This window comes from Dryobates pubescens, chromosome 10, assembly GCF_014839835.1.
Source record: "Dryobates pubescens isolate bDryPub1 chromosome 10, bDryPub1.pri, whole genome shotgun sequence".
NCBI lineage: Eukaryota > Metazoa > Chordata > Aves > Piciformes > Picidae > Dryobates > Dryobates pubescens.
This window is the reverse complement of record NC_071621.1, coordinates 9,268,750-9,291,601: the sequence shown is the minus strand read 5'-3', so window position 1 is coordinate 9,291,601 and position 22,852 is coordinate 9,268,750. Positions and strand designations below refer to the sequence as shown.

The 22,852-nt window shown below is 37.4% G+C and overlaps 1 protein-coding gene across 5 annotated transcripts in view; it reads right to left on the bottom strand.

Annotated features, from left to right (window-relative positions):
- UBE3A (ubiquitin protein ligase E3A) overlaps positions 1 to 22,852 on the bottom strand; it is a 57,163-nt gene that overhangs the window by 27,216 nt on the left and 7,095 nt on the right. For 2 of the 5 annotated variants that reach the window (XM_054164496.1, XM_054164498.1), the window contains 4 exons: positions 20,665 to 20,732; positions 12,485 to 12,631; positions 11,803 to 11,919; positions 8,786 to 8,830 (listed from right to left, as the gene is read on the bottom strand). In XM_054164496.1, coding sequence (XP_054020471.1) covers positions 8,786 to 8,830; positions 11,803 to 11,822 — 65 coding nt within the window. In that variant the 5' untranslated portion in view covers positions 11,823 to 11,919; positions 12,485 to 12,631; positions 20,665 to 20,732. Of the gene's footprint in view, positions 1 to 8,785; positions 8,831 to 11,130; positions 11,209 to 11,802; positions 11,920 to 12,484; positions 12,632 to 20,664; positions 20,733 to 22,852 lie in introns of all 5 variants that reach the window. The other 3 variants (XM_054164497.1, XM_054164499.1, XM_054164500.1) reach the window with 2 other exon arrangements.

The following is a 22,852-nucleotide window of genomic DNA, read 5'->3' as shown; positions in this document are numbered from 1 at the left end:
AGGAAGCACGAAATGCAAACAATACAAGCATTTATTTAGTAATACCATCAACATCACACCAATAGGCTATAAAACCTTTTAAAGAAAAACAATTTTTGAACAAAATTCCAGGTAACTTAGCAGATTTAGTCCATTTAAATCTATATGGAAAATATTAATTAATCTGATGACAAAATCATTATTATGGATGAGCACAAGGCTGACTATCTCTCTCTTCAGCTTAGAAAGGTGTATGGTTCTCTAAAAAAGTCTTGACTTTGTCCTGCAATCATACATGGGCAAGTATGTATTTGAAGAATTACAACTGTGTTTCTATACAAGTTAGTGTGTTCAATACTACATATACACACAAGAAAATGTAACAAAGTCACAGACTTAAACATACAGATGGTAAAGAAATTGCTGGAAAGGTGCAGGTAACAAGGACAGAAGCTGCATGCAACAAGAGTACCATAGCTGACCACATTTTGGAAAGAAACCCCCAAGCTTTCACTTCACTTAAGAAAATGAGTTAATGAAAAAAAATATTAGCTATGAAGCCTTTCAAACGTTGCTATGGTGTACCATGCAGGCTTTTTACCGAATTGTAATGATACTGTATGATTAAAGGTAGAACATGGGAAGCAACCTCTGCAGTTTTTATATGAAGATTTAAGAAAACTTGTCTCTCTCCACATACATGTATGTATCTTTCATGTTTCAGCTTTTAGTATAGAGGCTCTAAAACAAGTGTTTTAACACAGCTTTAGCCATTATATGATTTCAAAGACTTCTACTCCTGAATGCCAAGATTTCATGCTTTGTTCATTCTTGACTTTAAATCTGAAAGGGTGGAATTACTGAGTGTGAAATACTGGCATATGAAAACAGGCAATATCAAGCTTTTACATGTAAGATATGGCCACCTGTCTCTCCAGTATGCTCCTTCTTTTCCTCTGGCAACCTCTTCTATGTATTACCTTGATGCCTTCACAAAAGCTCTTTGTACCTTAAGTTGAAACTCACTGTTCCTTTCATTTTCATCCTTCTGTCTTACTGACCAGCTTTTCCACAGTGCACACAATATGGCTGTTAGTTCATATACACATCATTCTGACTTTATCCTTCCACACCATATTTTCCTTATTTCTGCATTGCAGTCAACATGTAGATCACAATTTTTTCCACCCATAGTTTTCTGACTTACATAATACAGCTGCAAGTATTATATGGATTATTTCTCATAGCTGTTCTGAGTATATAGTAACGATACAGGTGTGTAATTATTTACCTAACACAGCTAGAGTTCTCACTTATACTAAATATGTCATGGAAAGCTGACCAGCTCCTTAAGTAGAGAGAACTTGTATTTTCAAGCTGAAGAAATTGTCAGTCTCAGAGGAATGCACATCTTTCTAGCTTACACAACACCTCGTTTGTATGAAGTTATTTCAGTGTATAAAAATGGATATAGCAACACCACAGGACTTTAGTCAGGTCATTTCCAAGATGCCAGGAAACAAAACTAAGCTTAGATTTATCCCCATTAATTTCTGAGAGATTTGGGTATTTGTGTCCAATATTCAACTACTAATTACTTCTCAAACTGTGCTATGCCTACAGTAATACTGTTTGTACAAACTTCAGCTTGACCCATGGCCTCAGCCTCAGTGACTCAAGTTCTGTGAGATTCTATTAGACACAGAAAGTTCAACTGAAAGTGACTTCTTTTTAATTTTATTTTAAATCAACTATGGAAGTAACCATGACAATGTGCAACAGTACCAGAACAGAGTAGTATCAAAATTTACCCCCACCCCTACCTAGCAGCTGTTCCACAGACTTCTGACATGGCCTTAGGTAAACAAAAGGGAAAAAAAAATTCAAGACAAAGTAAGGACACAGACCTAAGAAGGTAGAATAGAATTTACTGAGCCTTCCCACAAGGCTTACCCTTACTGACACCCATCCATGAAAGCACTTACAGAGAATGCAGTTTAAGTAAGCCAGTGTGTGATTTTACAGAACAGTTAAGGGATTCTATACCGTATTCTCAGTGGGTACTTGAGGAATGACAGTCACTGCCTAGTGGAAACAGGCCACATTTCCTTACATTATGCAGAATAAAAAAAGTAGCTGCCCATCTTCTACATTTACCAGAAGTGAAAATTTGATCTTTTTTTACATTCCCTTGCACAAAACTTAAGTTCTTAACCTGAGGCATTAAAATTGGCTTATCAAGCGAGGGAACACAAAACTCTTCTCTATTCTTTGCTTGGGCTATGCTGTGAAAACTGCAGCTCCATGTAACTGCTTACACAGGGATTCAGTGTTCCTTTTATAAACTCAGTGACTTGTTTGCTGCACACGTTCACTGACTTTGTGGTACTCGCAAAGAGCAAGTCTTTAGGCTTTTTAATTGTTCTTTGTTACTGTTACTTTGCCTTTGTAATTTTAACACTTCCCAGTGATACTCCAGTTTTGGAATATGTATCACTGAGCCTCTGCCTTTCTAGATATGCAGGCAAAGCTCACTGGGCCACATTTTGGGTCATCAAGCAATTTTGGACTGTCTAAAACCTGTGTAACAAGGGACTGTGTGTACTTGTTCAGAAGTTCCTATGTTACAGCACCTAATTTGTGTTTCTTGAATACCTTGAACTAAATACAGGAAAATGCTACAAAAAAGGAAACTTTTGTGACCAGAAAAGTTTAAACATTTAAGAGGTTTTAGAGAAAAATGAAGCATATAATTCTTTAAAAGTTCACCCAAAAGCAAAGAACTTTCATCTAAGCTTCAAAACTTGACTAAAGTGAAATTATCTGCATAAATGCATCGGGTTTGATTTAAGCTTACCGAAATTTTATAAATACATACAAAGGTTTCTTACTTTACTACAATTATCAGTACGAAATTATGTATTTCTGAATGGTTTCCACTTGGGACAAAACTTCTACATTGTTTCTACACAGAACTCTCACAAGATGGGCAGTTATAGTAAGTGGAAAACTACAACAATGACTTTTAATGGAAGCACTAGGAATTCAGAAGTGCTCAAATGGTCACAAGCTATTTTCTTTCTTCATGAAAAGAAAATCCAACAAAACCATTGATGTTCATAAAAACTAGAGAAAAATTTGTATTTGTCTTTTGGATAGGAAAAGATCAGAAACAGGTATTTGTGACTTCTATCTACACCTGCAACATTTCTATTATACTTTAGAAGTACAACAACCAGCAGAAAAGAAGTGTCAGTTACAGATGGACATCTTTGTGAAGTTAAATACTGCTTTCTGAGTTTCAGTTTCAACCTTTGCATGTTGGTTTCTGGGTTCTGTTCAGTTACAGTAAGAACAGCAGTGCTAGAGAAGACAAGCTTTCAGTAAAAGCATGGCCCACACAGACCCATTTGCAATGTCTTGTATGCCAAACACTCCACTCAGAGCTGGAGCTAAGCCCTCTGTGCCAGCAGTGTTTTAACACCTTTTGCCTGCCTTGGCCACTGGCACTTCAGCAAATGTATGTTTGTAAATGCAGACACACAGGCACAGGAAGCTTGTGTTTTCCAAAGCTCATTCTTTTCACTGTGAAGAGCCCCAATAGCTGGAATTCAGACTGTGAGTCCCATTGGCCCATACTGGCTTCACCCAAAGGACCTGCCCTCCCCAACATGTATTCTAGATCCATTGTGCCTTGGGGGAACATTAGTTGCTGGCAAAGCAAGTCAGGCATGGCACTTCCTCAGGAAGGGTGAACCTCAGAACAGAAGAGTTGACTTGGCTTTATGGAAGAATGCAGAAAGACAGGGAGGAGATCAAGAATGTGGTCAGCACGTATCTCAATCTTGTCTCACAAACAAGTTACCTTGCTACATACCTATTGGAAAAGCACCTTTTATTACAAAAGCACCCTTTACAACCACCTTTTGCTCTTAAGGTAATTAGCTCCAAGACTCCACAGAGGTAGTGTCCTTCCATAGACCACCATACTCTCATTCTTACCTGTCCTTCTCAATACAGTATGCAGGGTCTGTCACCTATATCATCCCTCCATCATTTAATTAGCCATAAAATTGGGAGATAAATAAAGCATCTATAACACCTTGGCTTTTCAACCTAAGAAACTTAAGGAAAAATCCTCAATTCTCCACCACCCAGAAAAAACCCACCACCATTAAAGGTCTGAAGCCATTAAATAACTGATTATGGGGAAACAATTATCAGGCAATCACAAAAGCCAATCAGCATATGTAAATGGTATTAGTTTTAAATACTATGCTCATGCTCACAGAATCAGTGTCTTTTGAAAAGGCCGGAAAAAAATGTAGCCCACATTTAAAATGCCTATAAATTTAGTTAACTACAAAGCAAAAATAATTTAGATTACTGATGGAATAAACTTAGTAACAAGTTTAGGACTGACTATAAACTTTAAACATTTTACTGTCTTTGAACAAATTTGTATTTGTAATAAAAAATGAGTACATCAATGTACAAAAATATCAATTGTTACACTTCTGCAGAACAATCATCTCCAACCACGCAAAACATTCAACAGGTCTACAAATCTTGTTTTACGTAAGGACTCCTGAAGTCTAACACCTCATACTTGCTGGAGGCCACAATTAGACCAACTTTGACTTTCTTGGAAATAAGTGAATAACAAATTCCACATACTTGCAGGAATCTTTCAAGTCCAGCTTTTACATTCAGGACAAAAGAAAAAAAATAAGCAAAACAAATATTCTTTAGCACCTTCCATGTTGCTTTCCCTTGGTTAAAGACATCAAGCAAGTACAACTAAACTTCATGTTTGCCTCTACTGAACAAAGTTGAATTTGTCAAGTATGATATTTATATACAAGTTTGATCAGCAGTGCAAACAAAAGAGATGAATCTCAGCACTGCAGTGAGATGTCAAAAGACACAGACATTATGTTGGAGACATTGACTCAGACTACACAGAACACCTGCAGATTATCTACATATGGACCACCAGAATGTTTCAATAGAGAATGTGATACAAGAAAAATTTCAGACAAAAAAACTGATCTAAGAAGAGGGCTGACCATTGCAACAATTAAGACTGACCTGCAAAGAAGATATCTCAAACTTACACTTTCCTTGTACAACATTAAGAAAAGTGGTCAAGTAAAACAAACACAAAACTGTATTTTCAAGTTATTAAAAGCTCCAGAACACTTAAGCTTCCACAATGGCTTTTATTTTACTATGCCTTCTTTCTGCACAACACTATTAGAAGGATGAGTATGATCACATAGAAATCAAGTACAAGTAAGATTTAAACACCTGAATTGCCAGTTTAAAAATAGTCCAGCATTTGTGGATTAGAGAAGTCCAGAGAGAAACAGCTCCTCTTAAAGCTTTCTCTCTCTTTAGTTTCAAATGCTAACATTTACAACATCCTCCAGGCTTCACTGGAATCAAGGTCTATAATACAATTGATTGAGTTTTACTTTCCAGTGAAAAATCTGAAATTCCCTTTCTTTCAAATCATTCCAAAATTGATCAACTTATCTTGCTGCACTTTTGCTCTAGGAAGCAAAGTTTAAACAGACAATTGTAACTTAAGTAGTTAAGTGCAAGAAAGCAGTAATTCTTGAACAGAGACAATGTAGTCTTATTAACTGATGAAGTTTTCTCAAGGGAATCACTGCCTAGCTCAAGGATATGTTGCAAAAGGCTCCAAAAACGATTTTAAAAAATTTTGTCCTAGGTAGATCACAGTAGATATACACAAAGTTATTTCTTAAATATTTCCTTCCAAGAATGACAATAAAACAAGCAGCAAATAACAAAAATACCTATGCGGCAAGGTTTGATGTAGGGGGCATGATCAGTATATCCCATGCCTATGCTATGTAAACTCACCTGTGTTTCCAGCTATGAAGAAAGTAAATCTAAGGCATTGTATGTCTAGAAATCACTAGGATACAATCTGAACATATGTATCATGAAAGATACTAATATTTATAGAGTTACTGTATATACAAATGCAACAATTGTAAGGTTTTTCTGGCCTATTTTGAAGCATCTGTAACATTTTACTTTGCCATTCTTTCAAGGGAAATAAACCAGCCATCACTCCAATATGAGCTGGCTATACATCATCTGCAACTGTAACATTTTAAATGGGGGGGGGGGGGGGGGAAGGTGTGTTCCACAACTTTGAAGAAAGGTTTCAAAATTACCCTCATCCTCAAGAACAGAAAGATGAATGCACAGAAAGCCTGTGCAAAATACCCAAACTTGTGCCTTGATATGTGACAGTACACAGAATCAAAACACACACATTGACAAAAACATCAAGTTACCAGTGAAGAAAACAAGAAGTATGTAAGTTAGTGCTAAAGAAGTCTTAAGAAAGCTATACTAATTGAAGCCAAAAATTAGTGCAGACCTGTGACAGGAGCAGACAGGAGATGCTACTGATCTTAGCCAAAGTCAGGAATGAATGCTATGGAAAGAAAAGACTCCTCACTGAGCTAGCACCAAGATGCTCATCACAGAGGGGCAGACCTTGAAAAGCCTGGGATAAGTGGAATTTAGCCATGGAAGAACTTGAAAGAATCAGTGTATTTTTTACATTTAATTTAAATTCACATGTGTGAAACATGTGACTGCACTCTTGGTATAAAGCTTTGCAGTCCAAAACAAGGAAACAAAGCAATTACATCAGCAAACCAGGACAAAACCAAACGTGTATTATGCAAATAAAATTCTTACTTAAGTCACTGTATTTATTAATGAATTGCAGGCATGTAAATAACATAGTAACTGTTTCAGCTACACAGTAGGCTTGCAGATCAGTGTTACTCAGCCTCCCATGCCACTTTGTGGCAAGAGCAACTACGCAGCAGGACCGCAGTAGCTCTCTGTACCGGTCAATATACACAGCACAGCGCTTTGGTTTTACAAAATTGAGTTTTGTGAGTGTACCATGCATGAATACTGAATAACTACTATTCAGACAAGTATGTGAAACTCCACAACTTGGCTGGCTTACATGTATTTTAGACAGACAAGCAGCTCTGCAGCAAAAAAAAAAAAAAGTTAAATTTGGCTTTTATACAGAAAAGCTTGTTACTGCAAATCATTTTTTCAGGGTCTGTTTTAAGAATGATATATAAAAAAATTCTTAAGACTGCTAGAAGGCTGAATGGAACTGCCTTTTCCTTCTGATTTATCATAGGTCTGTTTTGAGTCTGTTTCACACCAGTCAAGATGCCTTTTTTGGACACATCTTTTCTTACAGTATGTATAAAGCAGTTTTCAACTAACAATATCCAGAGTGGACTACAGCTAGTCTACAGTTTGATTTCCCTGGTGTGGCTAGGTCAGGGAAACAAAAGAATAGAACTCAACTTGCTGCAGAAGCAATAAAATACAATGCATCACAGGCTGCTACTGGAGCAGAACAGAGCATGGTTTTTGCCCTGCAACCTCTGTCTCTTAACAGATGTCCACATAGTGACAACCAATAACCTCTCAGATCTGGATTGCTGCAACTTGTACTCCTAAGTAAGCAGCTAGACAGCATTTCTGTAGTAGATGGCACAGAAGAGCAAAAAAACAAGTTCTTCGTCCCGGAGAAAATACTCCTGCTAGTGCAAGAGAAGACTTCACTGAAGTGAATTGCTAAAAGAACATGGGGAATGTATTTCTTATTTCCTTTTCACCACTTCCAAGGTTAGGTATGCAGTCCCATGTGGAGGGCCCCACTTCAGCTTTGCTCCTCCCCAAGTTTGGCAGCTACAGCAGAGAAATCCTTGAGCAATTCACACTATGTCCCTTGCCTGAAATGTATCCTGAAACTGGCATTCAACCCACAGTGCTAAAACACTAGATTACTCAGGGGAAGGGTGTGGAGAAGACAGTTTAAGGTCAGAGAAGTAGTTTGCGGCAGAAAAGAATCCAGATCTTTAAAAGCCTCAGACAGTACTCTAACCACTGGGCTACACTCCCTCTATTACTTTGAAACTTCTGCTGTAAGCCAGAAAAAGAGAGTTGGTGATTTCCCCTATTTGAATTCTATGACAGGGCAGTTTGAAAAACTAGAGAAGAATGTGTTTGCTAACTCACAGATGAAGTAAGTCTCAAATGACTTTTCTTACTTTAAAAAAGGCCCACTCATTCCTGAGACTCTCTTGAATTTGAAATAAACGTTAGTCTGTCACAACAATCTTGTTTCTAATTTATCTTAGCTTCTAGGCTAATGAAGACATAGAAGGTTCAGAATTGTGAACAAAATGCTACACAATTATCATTTAGTGAAAGAAAGCTAGTTTTCTGCTTCTAGAAGTAACTAGTACACAAATTTGCCAAATTAAGTCAGGTTTTCTTTGGGTTTTTTTTTAGTTCATCTATTTATCAGCCACAACAGGTATTAGCAGCAAGCACTGTGCCTTAGTACTGAAGTATCTTCAAACCCAAGCAAGATGTTAATGAATAGCAGATGGAAATTACACCCCTACTGTCAAGTCTGAATATAGGTCTGGAGATTTCTGACACTGTATTATGCTACCATCTACTGGTTCACATTAAATTAAACCTCTGAATTTTCCTTTCAACCCATTTACCCTCAAAAAAAAAAACCAAAACCAAAACAAACCACCATCACAATTTCTACAGAGGCTTAAAATTTATTTTTCCACAGCAAAATTCTAATGTAATTTCACAATTCTAGTCAGCATTTGTCTTTTTTGCTTCCTCAAGTGCAAAACTAGCTGTTACAGATGTTAAAATTTAAACAAAATACACCAGACTCATCCACTTCTTTACTTACATTCGGCTAGTTTCAATGTTTTCAGAGTGCGGTTCTCCTGGTGATCTGCAAATACAGATAGAATAAAAAATGCTTAAGATTTAAGTCACTACTATATGAAGAGTTCAGAAAGGCATAAAATGATGTTAACACATTATTGCTACTAAAAGCATCAACTGTCCTGCATTTACATGTTCTATTTTTTCAAATGCTATAGACAGTTTATAACACAAAACCTGACAATATTATCAAGCCAAATTTCTAACAAGGACAGCACTTTTCCCCCACAGCTTATGAAACAGCAGCTGCTAGAGAAGAGCTCTGCTGGCAGCACCTCAGTATTCAGGTTGGACAGTGCACCAGTTCTAGGTCAATTTTTCATAACCATTTCTGCAACCAAAATGTACACTCAGTTTATCAGTGATCAGCTGTTACAAACAGATTCTCTCCACAGCTGGACTCTTAAGAAGCAGCAGCTTTGAAGTGGGTGTCAACAGAATCTCAAAGGAAATTTCATGTCTGTCTTTACTTGAATTTATGGACATAATCGCACAGGCAGCTTTCTGTTTTTTCCTTCCAGCTAACAGGTCAGCCAGGAATATTCAGAAAGTGTTATTGCCTGGCATTTTTGAACATACAAGCAGCACCTGTGTTCAGCTTGCCAACTACCTTGACTTTTAAGGGGTGTAGATGCATATTAATTTATGTAGGCTACATCATAGCTGTTTAGCTCCTTCTTATTTCCATCTTTATGATTCAAGAAGTTAACATTTAGTTTATTATTTTTAGAATGGATTTTTCCCTCCTGCCCAGGAGTTTTCATCTACATGAGTTTGTAGCTGGATGAGCCAGGAGACAAGGGAGTACATATGCATCAGTTTTGACTTCAAGACTTTGTCTTAAAATTACACCCTGAAGCACCTCATTCAATTTTCACTTGGGTATAGGTTTTGGTACAGTTGACCACACTGGATATATTGCATAAGGAGCAGAAATAGAGCACAGCCACTACAGTGAAATTCTGTAGTTACATGAGCAAAATAGAATTTTTCATGTCAGAACTTTCTGAAAAGGTAGCTAAAATCTGCAAATAGAACTCACTTTGTAGGTTTCAACAATTTGCTACTAGGGGACTTCAGTTAGCACAGCTAAGCAGGCTTTGTCATAGCTTTACTGGGAAAATTCTTGTTTATAGGAATGCACTTCCTAAAATTTCTCTACTTACTCTATGATTATCTATACTATTCTAAGCCCTACTGGAAATCTCCACTTGCAGCCAGGTACATTTCCTCTTTTTCCACTGCTTCATTGTGCTACCTTACAACATGGTGTCTCCTGTTAAGGCCTGGACTGTTCTCAGAACTCTATTACAATCTTGGTTCCTGTAGTGACAAACCAGATCTTAACCTTCTGGATTTTACCAAACGTATTTTAATAGATCCAGTGCCTAGAAAGCATTTCTGGCAAACAGCTTAACCTTCCTAGGCTAGCTGGACAGGCTGTCCTGTGACAGCTGATGCAGAACACATGAATTTCTTTGCCTATATTTCATGAAAGTTGTAAGTCAAATGACACTAGGGATGGAATTCTGAACATAGTATCCAAACAAACATTACACTCGTACTCAAAATGAAATATCCTCTAGTTGGAAAACAACAAGAACTACCAAGTTCCAAATTTTAGTCTCTATTTGTTCCATCCAAACTATATTCCTATACTCAAGGATGTTCAGAATTCAGCTGACAAGAAAAATGCTCACAAGGCAAAATAATTTCATTTCCCTTCAACTCCAGTTACCAAACCAAGTCATTAAATACTTAGCAGAGAGAAAAGATCCTCAGTTTTATTTTCTCCCCCCCACCCCAATTAGTGCTTAAAGTTGCTAGAAAAAAATATGAACTAAATAGTGGTACTAAGTATTGTAAAGTATTCATCACTCTGACCCTTTAAAATACACAGCAGCATGAAAAATTATAGAAAGAGATTGGCATCCAAATTTTGCATGTAAAAAGGTAGCCTATTAATCTGCAGTACAGACATGTAAATGCAGCCATCAGTATGTCCAAAAAAATCTTTTCCTATGCTTATCATGTGTGATTTTTATCCAGGCTTTCAGACAGTGCAGTTCAGCACATGCTATTCTGCAAAACTATATTTTCTGTAACATGAGCAGACTATGATTTACAGAACTATTAATGCACTTAAACAGATTTTAAAGGTTTCAAACTACAATATAAGCAGCAAATAAAATGAGCTTTCAGTACTGATTTAAACAATGTGGAAGATCAAACTAATTACAGGAATCCTAGCTGTGTATTGAGAAGCTATTTATTCTGCAATATCAAATTGTTTACAAACAAAGATACCTTGTTATTCCTCTGATCAGGCAACAGTACTGAAAAACTATATAGTATGGCAAGGCATCCTTTCACCATGCTTAAAATCTGAAACAAGAGTTCTGTTCAGAAAAAGTCTCAAAGCAAATGCTGTTATAAATTTCAGCTCTGAATTAGATTGTAGATACTGATCACAAGACACCACCTAATCTGAATACTGCAGTATGAGCTAGCAAATTCAAATAGTAGCTCACTTGCTGTAACACAGGGAACAACTCCAATCTGCAAGCCACTACTTTTACCTGCACTGTACCTCACTAGAAGAGAAGAGTAAAAGTATGCAAGCCTACAGCTTTTAACATCAATAAGCCTCCTGGACAAATACTTTAAAAAAATGAACAAGTTGCTTAAACAGGTATGCTAAGCAATTTATGCAGAATTTCAGTATGACAGTAAAAACCACAAGTGACTTTTAATGATGGTATCACTTTCAAGAGTGATACACAGAGCATCACAGTGCTCATACTGTAAAGCAGGCAGGGACAAGCTAAATGAGTTTTGAAATCACTCTAAGCAAGAGGGTAAGTCAATTTGCCAGCTGACTTATCTTAAACAATATACCTCAGTACTACTGAAATACCTTTAAAAATAATGCTGAATTAAATATTTCCTGAGAAACAACACAATACACCTCATGCTTACCTTTTACAAGCTGTGGCCATTCGGTGACATCAGGGTGATCACAATTGAGTCACTGATTAAAAACAAGTTGTCACACCAGTCCTGTATCACGCTGGGCTAAGCATAAGCTTAACAAGTCTAAATAAGTAAAAATAATTTAGTTAAAAGTCCTTCCAAATTATTTTCAGCCAGTCCACTAAAAAAAACACAAACCAAAGAACAAAAGTATTGATGCTAAGCATTGTTTTATCTGTGAGATTAAGACCTATTGCACAAAAGATTAGTTAATTTAATGGCAGTACACTCAACTGGTGAACTTGAAAATTCATCAGCTTATTTTTAGCCTCTCTAAAAACCAATCCCAAATCTCTCAGACCAGTGGAAAGCACCTGACATCAAAACAACAAGCATTTAAAAACGCGGAAGCACGTACACAAATACGAACCGTAAGTTCTACAATATAATTCCATTATTTTCTTCCCTGCTACAACTCAATTAATGCTGATTCCTAGCAAGGCTTTGTGTTGCTAGGGACCAACATGTAACTTGTTTTTGAGTGCCTCTCCCCAAAACTAAGCAAGCTAAAGCTATGCAAGTTTTAGAGGAGCAACTTTTGCTATCTGCAGCCAGACTTTTAGGCTCTTTGCTCCATTTATGCCACAGGTACTCTCCTCTCCCTTAAATTTTTGAAAGTGTATTTTACCTGTCAATTGTTTCCTGTGATCTGGCTCCACCGGTATAAACTGAAGGGTTGGTCCTTTACTTTGTCACGCAGGTGGCAGCCAATGATCACTCAGCAATACTCCTGCCCAGAGTGCCCTGGGACCACCCCAGCTGATTACTGCCATGGCTGAAAAGGAACCAGTTAGTATCTTACCTACTGCTATTATCTAATCTAAACTATAATTAACTGATAAAAGTATTTCCAAACACAAAACTCAACACTCAATTCACCCCATTCTTTCTCCCACCCAAGCTCCTAAGTGCACTTGGCAAAGCCTGTAAAGAAAAGAGGCCTCTGACAGTCAGATCATGAACTGTATTATTCACTTTGTTAAACAGTTTTGATTAAAATGGAAATGTAATTATTGTAGTTAGAAAATAAAACACTGTACTACTTCCTCTAAATAGCTGGTATCTGAGAAGTTTATTCCTGTGGCTCTAACCCAGATGATACCCCACATTTGCAGGTTGCCATGCAGCAGAAGCTTCATATAGAAGCAATGCACACAAAGGTTAGCAAGGTATTGGGGGCACACTGGCAGCTCTCTACCAACAACTGCAGTCACAATGCTCTGGTGCAAATACTAAGAGCACAGACAGATTTAAATGCTTCAGGAACGAAAGCTTTTGTGCTTCACTCCAACCTACTACTAAGGTCTTTCAGTAGAGTCTTAGGCTTCAGGAGCAATCAAGGATTCTCACACTACTTTGTATTTGTTAACTCGCCAGAGGCAAAAATTACTGATCAGAAAACAAGACCCAGGATTTTCTAATGTTTGTCAGAAAAGCTGCTGACTTGTGCTATTCCACTACAATTTGCTATTCTGCTACAAACTCTGCAACAGAACAAAATTTCTATTAGTTTTGCAATGGAGCTTATCAGGTTCATAACTTGAGGTAGACTATGTCACAACTATTTTAACACCAGTAATATCTGAGTCTTCTCATATAAACACAAGTGCAGTTGTCAAATAAAAAGAAGCAGGTTACCAAAAACTTCCAAACCAAACCAGAAGTTCTCTATTACCTATGTTCCACAGGTACAAATTGTCAAAGTTTAACTGAGTCAATGCCAGGAAAAAAAAAAGTCAGTTGGAAAGGTTTCTCATTTGTCAACATTAAATGACAAACAGGGTAAAGATTTTCAAATTAGTGTTTGCTGACCATCAGCTGCACAGAAAAGCAAACAGCAAAACCCAGGATGCTGATGTAAAACTTAGAACACTGCTTATGGCATTCTCATAAAGACCTGACAATGTCTATTTTCAGGAAAGCCCTAGCATTAAAGGAATGGATAGCTATTCTAAGGCACTGCTTTCTCCTGAAGTTAAATCTAAATTCTTGATGCTTTCTGAACTGATGCAAAATGTCTCTGTAAAAATGCATTTTAAAATAAACAATGCTGCTACATCTTTACCCAGTAACTTCTAGTAAGGTCAAAGAGACCAGTGCTGTAATCTCTAAGGCCTTGTTAGTTGGGAAACCCACTTTACTGAAGTACAAGTTCATGTTCTGGAGTGTACCAAATCAATCATTCTCTATCTGTATCACCTACAGATAGGACAAAAGCTAATTACAGTACTCTCTTGTTCAAATGTAAATATTTTAGTATAGCCTGACAGTAACCAAAGTAAAAAAGGGGTTTGCTGAGGCTGTTTTATGTGGGAGGAGAGAAGCCATGAATGTGACTGTCAACAGTGAAAGAACATATGAAGTACTACATTAGGAAAAACAACAACAATTAAAAAAAAATATCAGATTTTGAAATGTTAAAGAGTATGCACTGAGACAGCGTATTTGGTTTGGCTAACCTGACGTTAATTCTCCCCAAATCATCCTTCCAGTGATGTAGCTGGGTGTTGACTATTTGGTGCCTGGCTATTGCTGAGCCAGGCACCAAAGCTGTGCTTTTCCAGCTTTTCCTCCCAAACAGTAAGCTGAGAGTTGGGCAAGATCTGCAGAGGGGACATAGCCAGGCCAGCTGACCCAAACTGATCAAAGGGATATTCCATGTCATAGGAGGTTCTCCTTCTCCTCTACTCTGCCCTGGTGAAACCTCACCTGGAATACTGTGTCCAATTTCAGGCTCCCCAGTTCAAGAGGGACACGGATCTGCTGAAGAGAGTACAAGGGAGAGCTACTAGGATGATTAAGGGACTGGACCATGTACCCTATGAGAAGAGGCCGAAAGCCCTGGGGCTTTTTAGTCTGGAGAAGACAGAGGGGATTTAATGTTTATAAATATCTGAGGGCTGAGTGTCAAGATGGAGGGGATGGGCTCTCCTCCATTTCACCTTGTGACAGGACAAGGGGTAATGGATATAAACTACAGCAGAGGAAGTTCCAGCTCAACATGAGGAGGAACTTCTTTATTGTGATGGTCACAGAGCACTGGAACAGGCTGCTCAGAGAGGTGGTCTCCCTCTCTGGAGACTTTCAAGACCTATCTGGATGTGTTCCTGTGCAACCTGTGCTAGATTCCATGGTCCTCCTTCTGCAGCCAGGTTGGACTTGATCTTCAAAGGTCCCTTCCAACCCCTAACATCCTATGATGTCAGGTCAGATATAAAAGCTAAGTAAAAGAAGGAAGTGTGGAGACATTCGTTGATGGTGTCTGTGCTCCAGAGCAACTATATGTATTGGAGTCCTGCTTTCCAGGAGTGACCAAAACCTTGTCTGCTTGATGAGAAGTAGAGAATAAAATGCAAAGCAAAAGCAGAGATGTTATTAAATTACTTCTATCCTAACTCCTGTGCTTTCATTATATTTTTCCCTCTCCCCTGTCCATCTAAGAAGGGGAGTGATAGAGCAGCTTTGGTGGGCATCTGGCCCCCAGCCAGGGCCAACCACTATAGGTAGCAGCTCCACAATGACAGTCAAGACAAGTTTGTGCCCAGGCCTGACAGATCCCACTCTGTTAATCAGATTTACCACATCACTGAACATAGTACCTACAGCAGCTCTGCAAAGACGTACTTAACTGAACAGGTATAAATCTGAGAGTTAACAACTCAAAATCTGTAGTGAAGTTTGTATCTACCAGATGAATTTATTGTGTATCAGAGCTCTGAGTCAGGTAGTTGCAGCATTTCCAATCTGTTGTAAGATACCTTTGAACTACATTTACTGTACTGACATCTAAAGACCTCCTGCTAGTGTTCAACAATCCAAATGCAAGAAAACTTAATGAATCGTATTTCCCTTCTATCTTCTTCTCATCCTACCTTTCCCACCTATCCTTGCTGCCACTCCTGTGGAACAGGATGACTGGCAAGGATTTCCCAGCCCAGACAAAATAAATTTTTGTAAAACCTTAATTATCAGAGTTCCATCTGCTGGCAGAGATAAGCACATTGAAACACAGGGTGGGTGGTGAAGGAGACTGCCATCAGAGGTCCCTTATTCTGAACCTAGTTTGAACAATGGATCTAGTTTGACTGCTGGAACCAACCAAGGCAGGAAAAAACCAAACCTGGTTAAGTGTCAAACACCACCACTCAATTGACAAAGGGAAACCACACTGATAAATACACCAACATCCTGGAAAAGGGCGATATGAAGAATAGGAAACTGACCTAAATCAACTGCTTTTCTGTCACAGGAACAATTTTTCAGAAAATGAAAGCAAAACCAAAAACAATTCTGGATGTAACTTCCCGTTTAGAAGGTGGGAACAGAAGCCCCAGATCAGATATTTATTTTTATTACTCACATTTCTCTGGTCTTTACTGTCATTATTAGCATGGCTTAGTTTAGGCTCTCACAAACACACAGAGCAGCTGAAGGTATCACACAAAGTTCGTGCCTGTGACGTATGCCCTAGAAACCTGAGATGGCTGCTAGGCAATTTGGGACTGGGCAAGCTCCAGTACAGACACATCTCTATCGGCCTAGCAACTACCAGACTGCAACAACTCCTATTAGAATTAGCAAGACAATACACAAGATCCATGAATTCATACTACGTATCTTAAGAATCCTGTGTGGCTCAGAATAACCTTCGTCAAGAGGAAACAGGATGAATAAGGTTTATGCACTAGTTTGAGACAAAGCCCATTTCTCTGATGCAGATTTTCTGAAAAGAACATTCCTATCAATTAAAAAATGAGGAAATTAATAATAAACATGTGAAAAAGCAAGAAGTTAGAAACTAAGTTTCCACACATAAAAAGGATCTAAAAGCAACTTCACTGCATAGCCTGATAAGGTCTTAGTAGTTCATTTAATCTTGAGAGTCTGGAACCACAAACACAAGCCAAGAAGAGGTCCTGAGCTTCAAAATACACACCTGAAGCTACACTATAAAGAACGTAAGTACCTACTTGTCAGCAATCAAAAAATTAATTCATTTGAAGCTGGAAGTGTTCTGGCTTTAAGTTGTCACTTACTTGGATTTCCTATACCCATTATTTCCCTTGTGTTATTTGACATTCATTTTCTGTGACAGCACAGCAATCTGGTAGCTGACACCCAGTATCTGACATTTAGGAAGATCTCCAAAAGTTAAAACACTTTTCCAATTTAATCTGTAACTTCTTGTCTACCTTAGCGAAGCATGGGAAGTAGCACTTTTAAGAACCTAAGCTTCCTTTACAAGCAAATTTCAAGTATCTACCTAAGTAATCTTGAATTCAAATTCTTTTACAATTCTTTTTGACATACAATCTAATGAAAATGGGGGCAAATTACTCGTACAAAGAAGCACCATGATTCTTCTTTACCTCCCAGTGCCAGAATTTAGGTTGCTTAACCAAAAAAAATCACCATCTCTCTCAAGAAGGCACTCCTAAAGACAGCTTTTGTATTGTTTTTTTGAAGAATCCCTCTGAATTGCCCAAGAATTACTTTTCATACATTCCTGGAATGACTGAGTACCATGGCAAAATGTGCAGTCATTATCTATACAGTGGAAAGTGCCCTCAGAACTGCCCTAGCTAGCTTACTGCTTAAAACCAAAACCCAAAAAACACAAAGAATAAAAACAATCCCACAACCATGACAAGCAATAAGAGAGCTGGCCTTTTATAACTTGAGATTTATTCAGCTGTCCTAGAGGAAATTTTAGGATATTCACCAAATCCTAATATTTGCAAACTCCCTAAGTTCAATCCTGTTACTTGCAGGAAAAAAACATTAAAATAAATGGAATATACTGTTTTAGATTTCTTAATGAAGTTGGAAACATCAATTACTTGTTGCCTGCATGCTGCTTCCAACACAAAGAACATGAAAAGGCATAAGACTACAGAATTTTTTTCATACAAGAGGACAAATTATGAATAATCCTAAAGTAAAATACTCCAGCCATGAATAAAATCTGATCACATAAGTTAATGAAGCTGCAAAAAATCCAGTAGCATGGAACCTATACATATTTTTCCCCAGTGTCTGGTAAACCAACAAAGACAAAATTCACTCAGTGAGAAGACCAAAAGAATTTGGTTCTATCCCAGAAGATACCAACCTAAAGCCCGTCACAACTGATGAGCAAACAAAAATACTCCTAAGTATTACAGCTGCAACAACAGATATGACTCATGAAAGGTTCTTGGAAAGGTGTCTGTTCACTGGTACTAAGTGTTAAAACTCGAGCCCAGTTCTCCCCAGTTACTCAATATTCTTCAAAACTGTTACGGAAGTAGCAGAAAAGAACCACAAAGACAGGTTTAAGGTAGGAGAAAGTGCCTTGCAATTAAGATAATGGAAAGAGCGCAATATGGATACTAGGAGAAACTAAGCTCTCTAACAGCAGAGAAAGAATACATAAAAAAGATCTTCCAATTAAAAGAAAACATATAAACCCTCTAACATGTCTAGAAATTGAAGGCTGATAAATTCAAACTAGAGTAGAAACAGAGGCATGCAGGATAGCAAGCACAATTAATATTGAATAAACTGGGGTAAGGATTTGAATTTGTTACTGTCTTCAAATTAAAGCTGATACCATTTTGGTGTTTAGACTTCAGCAAAACACACAAGTTACCGAGTTTCACAACAACAGAATTTGGTGCTTCTCAATATATATAAATCAACTACAGATGCACATAAAAGCTTCATGCTACTCTGTATGCTTACTTAGCCTTGATGTGAATACTCTGAAACTCGCATAGTAACAGAAAAAGGCCTAGTGTTTGCTTCCATTCCCTCTGCTGTACTTCAAAGCTAAAGGCCCACCACATGTTATCACCATTTTCTACAACTGCCCCTGCAACACGAAACACTAAATTTTTCCCTTTAACACCTGGTTTTGGCTCGATATTCAGTAGTATCATAGATATACTTTGTTCACTTTTGTAAAACAGGGAAAACATGTAAAATTAGCTTCTGGGTTTTTCACTTAGACCACTGCTGATTTTTCTTCCACTACACATACTAATTTTTTGCATTAGAATGATTTGTTTCCATCTCAAGTTATGCCTGTCACTTCAGTCTCACTTCAAAATGATATACAGATATGAATGGAGAGCCCCTCCTACATCAGGAGGTGAAATCCAATCATCTATTTAAATTTCTTTAGTAGCTCTCCTTTTACTAACTAGTCATCAAGTTATTTTCCAAACAGGTAAGTTTTACAGCTTCACTTCACCTTTAAATATTAAACTTTTATTCCACCTGTCCCTTTGCCCATGCTTTGTTGTTTTGCTTTCTTGTCACCCATGTTTCAGACAGCCTTCCATGTAAAGTACCTTTCTGGTCATCAAGTTCTTCAGTGTCATCAGGATGTTTGCTTATATAGTTTATATTAAGACCAAGCAATCATGCAATTCTGTAGTGTAACATTCAGCCTTTCAGATGTTCCATTAGCATTCATTACTCAAGTTGTGGGGGATTAGAGGGGAATTCTTCAATTTCTGAAGCACACACCATTACAAAGACTATATGCATACATATGGGGCAAGCATGTAAACATTCAGAAAAAAAAAAGCAGCCAACAGAAATAACAGCAATAAAGAAATAATGGCTTATATTTGAAGAAGAGCCAAACATGTAACTGGTATTGAAACTGGAGAGCAAGAAGCAGGTGGGTGGTCCCAGGGGTGCTGTGGGTGCAAAATTAATGTATGCTACCTGCCAGACACCTACTAGAGTAAAGGACCAAACGACACAATTCTCAGGAACATCTGGATTCACTGTTTTTAATTAGCACACACTATATTTAAATTTCAGCTGAGAATTAATAATCTTAGCTCCTGTCTCTAGCTTCCTATGAAACAGAACTTAAAGAAAAGATGACACTCAACAAGGCTTCTACAAGGCTGAGATTTCAAAATGTTAAATATGTTTAGATGTTAAACATCTTTTTTAAAAAGTCCAGGCAAAGCTATGGCATATACAACTAGTATCAGCAGTTACTGAGTTCTTCCTCACGTTTTAAGTGGTTAAAAAAGTACACACACAGCTTAGAAATAGTTGTAACTACTGCATGTAACTACATGCAATTTTATGTATGCATTTACAGACCTATTTAATATAGCAAAAGTTTCATAAACTCTATGCACCAAGTTAATGAACTACAGAACTTGAGACACAGAGTGGTACAGTTACTGCATACTAACAGGTACCTCCACAAGCCTACACCAGAGAAGTTAGACTACAAGCCAAGGTTCCAACCTTGCTGTGATACTTGCACATATTTTTTTAAGATGCTGTGCAAGGAGAGACACCACATGCCTTGGGATCACATTAACAATGCTAATGAAGGTTATGTTTCTGTACTTCCTAATGTTCCAATTCACAAATTTGACTTAGATGTTTGCTTAAATTTTCTAGTAGTTCTGAACTTATTTTTCAAGTCACACCTAAAAAGAACACAAGCCTCACTATAAATGTGCTCAGCAAAAGGGAAAAAAACAACCCAGACTTTCAGAAATGGCATCATTTCTTATCCAATCCATAGAGAAACAGGTGCATGGTAGAAGTGTGATGCCAAGCTCATAACACAAATTAAAAGGGAATTCATTAATGTTGTATCATCAGTACTTATTTTCTCCCAAGAAAAATCAAGTAACTTAGTTTTCTAGAAAATGATGCCTTACTAGTAGAAGTCACAGTCAAAACAATATGGAAAAAATGAACGGGTGTTTCTTCTTGAAGGCCTTTTTTTTTTATTAGGAAACAATTATTAGCATACACACAGTATGAGTGAAAACATAAACATACCATATCTTTCCAGAACTGTAGAAATTTGTTCTTTCAAATTCTAAACCGGACTTCTACGGTTCTTGTACCTATAATGCAAAATATAACATTTCAGTTTTTTGCACTACACTTTATACCAATCTGAAGCTCAATACAACTTAAAAGTGTTCATTCAAGAATGGACAATCAATTAGTCACCAGATTCCAACTAAAAAAATCTTAGTTGCAAAAATATATTTAGAATCATAGACAAGAATCAGAATACCTCAAGTTGTGAGACCCCCATAAAGATCATCAAATTCCACACCCTGTGCCCCAAAAGACTACCTACTACAAAGTAGTCATCTGACTTCCCTAACTGAATCACACTTCCCACAAAAACGAAACGTGACAAAAAATACTTAGTATTAAGTGTAAAAGCAGAAAGTCCATACACACAATGCTCCCTGTTTTTTTCCTCCACAGTGTTGCAATACAGTTTTCCCATTCCATTCATCCAGTTCATTATAAATAACCATTTCCTCCTGGAACATTCTGGCAGAGTTTCTCCTTTCCCTCCCCTTTTTAAGGAAGAACTGGTACTTATATTAGGAAAAAGACTCAACACTCCAAAGAGTCACAGACAGAACCACATCTTTGTCCTAGCTGCACAAAACTGATGAAGTTTGATAAGCTTTCCTATAAATTGTTCGCTTACAGGGAAGCTGTAATTAATGAGGAACAGATGACATTTTCAACACACCTAAAATCACAACCAAATGCAGAAGAAAAAGTGACAGAATCAGGCATATAAAACTAATGATTTTACAAAAAGTTCCTCACTGACACAAAGTACCACATTTTCAGTACCACAAAGATTTAATACTCAATACAGTTTTAGAATCTAGAAATTAAGCAGCAGCAAATATGACCCAGATTATTTAGGCTGACCTCTGATACAGGCCCTGGAAACCCTAATCTGGTAACCTTAAGAGTACATTTGGAGTAAAACCTTAAAAGATGTCAAACCACAGAGACCCCATCCAGTACCAAAGGCCCAATTTTTAATTAGAGTTGTGAAATGGGGTGATGATGTTGTGTCAGTACAGCACTAACAGTTTGTACACCTTTTTTTTTTTTTTTTTTTAAATTTGAAGAGAAAAGTTAAATAGGACACCCTACCTGTTTCATGAAACAAGACTGCTGTTTCAACAATTACATGGATTTATGTACAACTGGGCTTAATGAGTTAATGCTATGAAAATGGTGTAAATAAAATTGTAGTGCAATTCCAAAGAAAAAGAAAGAATAAATTTATCAGACTGATAAGAGGCAGTATCTCTTGCTTTTCCTGTTCAGAGGTGGTATTTCTGCTGCAAACCAACAACAGAAATCCAGAATATCTATCTTTCATTCTATCAAAGTGTAATTCTTCATTGACAATGACACCATTGAGGAGACTCGGGTAAAAGTATTCTGAGAAATGTGACCAGTATTTTCACATCTTATGCCATAGGACTTTCAGCTTAAACTTCGATGTGTGTATTGGTTCATGCACACACAGAAAGCAGTATCATCTATATAAAATTCACTCACTGTCCTCCAAGGTACCAAAGCACTAACTTTCAGAATCAGAGTATGAGCAAAGCACAAAGTACAGCATGAAAAAGTACCACAAATGCCTCTATCAGGGATTTTATGATTATTGCCCAGCAATTGAAAAGAAAGCAAAGGTTCCCAACATAACTAAAGTTATGCTGTTTAAGACAGTAGAATTTACAGAGGAAAAAAGACCATAGTGGATGAGGTGGAGACACAGGATTCGCTTAAAAACATGTAGCTAGCAGTAGAAGAGCAGTTAATTCCAACAGCACAGAACTGAAGCTTCTTGACTTCCAGTTCTCTTCCCTCAATCTCCTCCCCACCAGCTACAAGAGTTACTGAAAAAAATCTGCTTGAAGGCTACATGACCACCAGCAAAATGAAACACAGAATCTGCAATGCTTGTCTATAGGGAATAAAAATAATTTCATGAAGTCAGATGTGCTTCAGCATTTGTCTTCAGTGTACTTACTAATTGGCACTAAGCCACATTTGCCTAAAAAAATGCAAATTACAAATGTGACTAAAAGCATGGCTAACACTATTGCTTCCACTCAACATAAAGAGATCTTGGTCTGTCACATGATCAGAGCTAAAAGAGCTGCTTGTTTATAACTATGCCATACAT